At 47.9% G+C, this 5,916-nt stretch overlaps 1 protein-coding gene across 1 annotated transcript; it reads right to left on the bottom strand.

Moving 5' to 3' along the window:
* Window positions 1-2,484: 2,484 nt before the first annotated feature.
* On the bottom strand, window positions 2,485-3,021 carry LOC135821811 (uncharacterized). Its single transcript, XM_065334807.1, has one exon. It carries the CDS (start codon window positions 3,019-3,021, stop codon window positions 2,485-2,487), a length of 537 nt encoding a protein of 178 aa, XP_065190879.1.
* Window positions 3,022-5,916: the final 2,895 nt, after the last annotated feature.

Raw genomic sequence — 5,916 nt, forward strand, 5'->3', positions numbered from 1 at the left:
TGCGCACAGATATCGGCAAGGGAGACCTTAGTCTAAATAGAATATTGAAAGACTTGAGTGATTTTTTGCCTATGTATTCAACATGCTCCGTCCAGCGGAGGTCATGCTGAAAGATTATTCCGAGGTGTTTGTGTTTTTGTGCTACGGTAAGCAGATTATTCTTGAGGGTGATCTGGGGTAGCTGTTCAGGGGGGCGGTTATTGTGGTGGAATGGGAGGATGACTGCTTTCTTTGTGTTAACCAGCAGGTGCCATGTTTGAAGCCAGTCTCCAGCTGCTGTGACACTCTGTTGTAGGTTTCGGGTGCAGTCTTGAAGAGTTCTCGCTATGGAAATCAGAGCGGTGTCATCTGCAAATTGGCTACAAGTGGTGCCGGGAGTCTCACATACATGTGGAAGGTCTATGGTGTAGACGAGGAAGCGGCCCAAGAACAGATCCCTGAGGGACGCCGGCAGGGATCTCGAGGAAAGGCGATAGGTCGCCATCCACCTGGACCCTCTGCCGACGCCCCAACAGGTACCGTCGGAACCACTCCAGGTCTTTGCCCTGGACACCATGGTGGGAGAGTTTTGCTAGAAGGCCTGCATGCCACACACGTTTGAAGGCCTTTCTTAGATCAAAAAAGCAGGCATTGACGTGTTTCCCGTCGTCTCTCGCAGTGAAGAGGGTATGGACGAGACGGGCAAGCTGCTGCTCAGTGCCGTCTTTCTCACGGAATCCGGACTGCTGGTTGGGTAGGTGGGGTGTGATGTGCTTGTAGAGGAGTTGATGTGCAATTTGTGCTTGAATTTTTGATATAGTGCTCAAGAGAGAGATGGGTCTGTAGTTGGTTGGTTGGGTTAGGTCACCAGGCTTGGGTACTGGAGTAATGGTGGCATCTTTCCACTCCTGTTCGATTTCTCCGGTTTGGAACGATAGATTAAAGAGGGACGATAACGACGGTGCAAGTTCCTTAGCCGCTTCTTTGAGTAGGCGGTTTGGAATAGATTTGAACCCTGGGCTTTTGTTGGTATCAACTCCGCGGAGGAGTTTTTCGACCTCAGCTTGGGAAGTCGAGATTCCTTGAAGGGGACTGAGGATGTCAGGGGTGGTGTTGATGGCTGGAGTTTGCTCATCCGCATTGGCCACAGACAGCTTGTTCTGTGAAATGAAGAAGTCGTTGAGAGCAGCGGCTTTTTGTGCTGGTGTCGTTGCAGGAGTTGCTTGGCTGACGAGTTTGGGTATGCGTTGTTTTGTAGCTGTAGTAAAGTGCTTCATGAGGCGGAGTAGGGAAGTAGAGGAGGCTGTTGAGTTGTTTACGAAATCCGATTTTGCACGACGCAGGAGGTTGGTGACACGGTTTCTTTGGGCAGTGAACGTGTTCCAGTCGTCGGGCGAGCGTGAGTGAAGGTATATTCTGTGTTTTCTGTGCTTATCCTTGATCTCTTTCAAGAGACCCTTTGATATCCATGGTCGTGCTGGCATGTTCTTCCTGTCCCAAGGGGGGTGAGTGCGAGTAACTTGGCAGTGTTCTTGGGCGATGCTCAGGACTTTGTCGCGTGAGGATCGCCAGAAGGTGTCAGCTGGGCATGGGTCGTGTTCGTTTGGATGGTGGTTGAGATTTGTGCGTGAAAGGGCTTCTCGAAGAAGGTGGATAGTGCTGTCTGTCCATGACCAGAATGTGGTGCTTCTGGATCGTGGAGGGGGGTTGTTAATTATGGGGGAGGCAGTTGATTACTGATGTGGCCACTGATAGTAGTGTGATCGGATGCGCCAAACGGTGGAAGTGATTGGATATGAACATTATTACTGTGGAATGAGGAGATAACAAGGTCTAGACATGAGAGAGGTCTTTGTCGGTGGATGTAAGTAGGGAATTTGACATGTTGTGTGAGACCGTATGTGTGTAGAAGAGTTTGTATGTCGTCCCCAAGGCGATCTGTTCTGTCTGTGGTGAGCCACGCACTGTTCTTGGCATTGAAGTCTCCAAGTAGTAGGAGGTTGTCACCTTCGGCTCTAGCGGTTTTTGCTTCTTTCCAGTTCGGCACAGAAGAGGGTGCCATTGCTACGGGGTGGTCGGTAAATGTTTGCAACAACGAGGGAAAGGTTCTCGGTGGAAATTCTCGTCCATACGCATTCTGCTGCTGTCATTGGTATTGTCACTACCATTGTGTTGAAACGTTCCGCTGTGTACAAGGCAACACCACCACTAAAGTCCTGTCTGTCAGCTCTGGTCAGCTTGTAGCCTGGGATTGCATTGAGACTGTCAGGGTCTGATGTGTCAGCCCAGGTTTCCTGGACTGCAATGACTGATAGTTCGTTCTGAGATTCAGAGCACGAACGAGTAAAGGTAAGTAACTCGTCCATTTTGTTGAATAAGCAATGCACATTGGTGCTGAGAAAGTTCAAATTCACTGACATTGGTACTTTTTTTGTTCTCTTTTAAATTCTTATTTTTTGTTTTTTTGTTCTGTTTTTTTTTTTGCTGTTCCTTATGGAATTCGCGTTATGCTGCGGGCTTCCTCTTCTTGGCCTTGGAGCGATGCGACGGGATCGCATTGGGCGGTGTCTGTTCCAACTGATTGTGCTTGCGGCGGCGCTTGCTGTGTGTTTTCCAGTCTCCCTTGTCTACTGTGACTTGTTGAAGTAACGCGAGGCTGCGTTCGTCATCATCATCACTGTACATGATGTCACTCGTGTCGTCGCTGTCGCTCGTGCCTGCATCTCCCTTGTGATCACGAGGCGTGCTGGTCGCAGTGGCCAGCAGGCTGCTGCTTGGTGACGCGGGGCTGGGCAAGTGGTCGTCTTTCGTCGACGTGCTGTTGGCTCGGGAGTCCTTGCTTGACTCTTCTTTATTGCTGCCAGTTGATTTTTCATGTTCAAAACTGTCGTTCAGTTGAACCGCCAGGCTCGAAGCTGAGTCCATACGCGGCAGGTTCGTACTGCATGTACCTGCGGACTCTTCGTTTTTACTACCAGTTGGTGATGTTTCACGTTCAAAACTGTGTTCGGGTTGAGCCACCAGGCTCGCAGCTGAGTCCATACGCGGCAGGTCTGTGCTTTAATCTGTAGCTGCAGTACTACCGGTAGTACTGGCACGGTCTGCGTACGTTCCACTGCGACCCTCCTTGTTGTTGTTTATTTTACTTCATCAAATGAACAGGCATAGATGCCTTCTCACCTGCCCATAGAACAGGTTCTCACAGAATGATGAAGGGATGATATGCAAGGGAAAACAAGAAATGATAATAATATAAGACAGAAAGGACCAAAAGAAGAAAAGGAAAAAAATATAATGAAGATAATTTCATGGAGTCAAAAATAGACAGACAATAATTTCATGGAGTCAAAGAATAGAAAGACAATTTCATGGAGTCAGGAATACGTGGTTGATTTTATAGACATGCATGCACAAATGATTGATAGATGAGAAGGTTGGAATTTATGGCAGATAATAAAAGTATACGAACTTAGAAGTTGCGACTTAAGCGGTAATAGTCATGAAGTTGGTTGCTCCAACGAGGAGCACGCGCTTCTTGCCGAACTTGACACTTGACAAAGCGTCTCTGTAAGTTTGTGTCCATGGTGATGGTTTGCCCTGGAGAGCAGTATATAAGTGGTGCTTTTCAGGCACAATCTTCCTCAGCCTACTCAAGCTCAACTGATGAGGGGTGAATTCCCCGAAACACTGTGTATTGAGCAGGGGGTGGTGCTTTCTTTCAGGTTTGCCGAGCGGAAGGTGCGACGTGCTCCTCGTTTGCTCCGGATGGCAGTCGCGAGTCAGTCAAGTGTCAAGTTCGGCAAGAAGCTTGTGCTCCTCATTGGAGCAACACACTTCATAATAAAAGTATAACGAGGATATTCACAAAGTAAGTATATCAATGGCAGAAAGAGCTTTTCGGAATGGACCAGGGACACGTATCACTCTAAAATCAGAGGGGAGAGCATTCCAGAGAATGCTTCTCCGAAACATCATGGTCGATTGCCCCGCAGGCCCACAAAGAAAGGTAACTTGAAGCAAGTTCGACACTTGTCCCCGTGTGGTGCGCTGATCCTCCGGAACAGTCTCTGGGGCCGTTTGAGTGAATAATTGTTGCAGGAGGAGTTAATTCATCGATGAACAAATACGACAATTTTGTGTGTATATGTATGTGGTAGACTAACAATGCTGAGCAGAGAGAGCAGCGGGGAAGTTGGAGTCAAGAGCCGCTGTTGCAAGGTGGCATGGATGCCAGCCTTGAACATCTTTTCAAGCTGACAAGTGGGTGCTAAGTCCTGGAAAGAAACTGTTTGAACCATAACACTGGGAAAGGATCATGCTCAGGAACCACGTTCGCTTGGCAAGCAAACTCAGTCCTCGTACATGCCTCCAGAGCTGACCAATAGATGACTTGCACAAAGATCAGAGCCGCGAGTGAGACGGGGCAAGTGCACCCTGTGCACCCAGGCTACACTGCGGGCACCCTACACCAGTGTACACCGTCTGTAGACTAGTGTAGTGTACTTTTTTTGTCAGCATGAATGAACGGTGCACGGCATGTACATGTACATGATCAGTACCGTCACTGTCTTCAGCAGCTCATGAGTCATGCATGTGCACTTGTAGGGTTAGTGGAAGCAGGTATTGTACTACTCCCTGAGTGGAAGTACATGTACATGTACATGACTGTATTATTATGTGAAGAGAAGCCAGGCGTCCAAATCAACCCAAAATACTCTTGCCTTATTCTTCGGTGAAATAGATAAAACAATTGTGTTACTAAACAACAGTGAGCATAGAAGCAACCTCGATGCACCCAATAATATGGCATCCGGGAACAGCAAGTGTGGCACGAGGATCCCAAGAACACGTCAAGTTCCATGCTACCCGCCGCCATCAAAAGAACGAAGGATAACTGTGCTAGCCTAGTTCATATTCAATGTAACGCTAACGGTACAGGATATAGGAGCCTGTTGGGAAGGCGTGGGTGAGCTGTAAAATCTTGTACGGTTCGCACAGCACAACATACATGCAGCAGTTATTGCGACGTTTAACGTCGATGGACGAGAGTCATAAAGTCCATGGGGGTTGACGTTTCTGGGCTTCCTTTCCGAAAGGAAAGTTTTATTTCTTCTCAAAAAAGCAGAATCATGCTAATTATACCAATTTGTTATGAAGACAAGGAAGCAGCCAAGGACATTGTGCCATGCTAAAGGAACGACAGGAAAAGATAAAGCACTTCACCTGAAAACTGAAGGACTATCCATAAATACAGCAAATGATAATCCTAGCCTAGTAATGTCCAACTCCGTCATGTGAGCCATTCGGTGAGTTATTATGAGAAGCATAATGTTCGAAATGCTGAAATTTGAACAGTTGCAGTTGTGTTCGTCGCCACACAATGCCATCGCCAGTTCACATTCGGAATGTAGCCATTTTTACGCTTGTGTCCCTGTACACGGCATGGAAGGCTGAACAGATTCAACTCTTCCATCGCTTCCTGATCTGTACAGTAGTGCGGTTGCGTTCCCGTTCCTGACACTCACATCCGTCTCCGCTAACCAGCATCATGAGCACTCCAATGGTTCCCGCCGCTCCTTCCGTATCGTCCCAGCGCGCCCCGTCAAAATGTGAATTACTGTAGGCAATGGAGCCAGTGTATGATGAAGGCGAATGCACTGTTTGATGATGCTCCAACAAATCCTTTCTGAGACTGAGACCCAGTTGGAGCCGCATCATCGTCATTACCAGCTAATCATGGGGAGGTATAATGTAACTCTCCACCACTCCCTGATTCAATCATAGTTTGCGAGCCTGCGCCAAACTGCTTTCTCACTAGAGCCAGGCATTGGATACATATGGCTTCAGTAAGGTTTACAATGCTATGTCTCTGGCCTAAATCCAAGTCTAGATACAGCTGCTCAGAGTCAGGGCTGATGAAGTGTTCATATCGGAACA

Source organism: Sycon ciliatum, chromosome 7 (assembly GCF_964019385.1).
Source record: "Sycon ciliatum chromosome 7, ocSycCili1.1, whole genome shotgun sequence".
Classification (NCBI taxonomy): domain Eukaryota; kingdom Metazoa; phylum Porifera; class Calcarea; order Leucosolenida; family Sycettidae; genus Sycon; species Sycon ciliatum.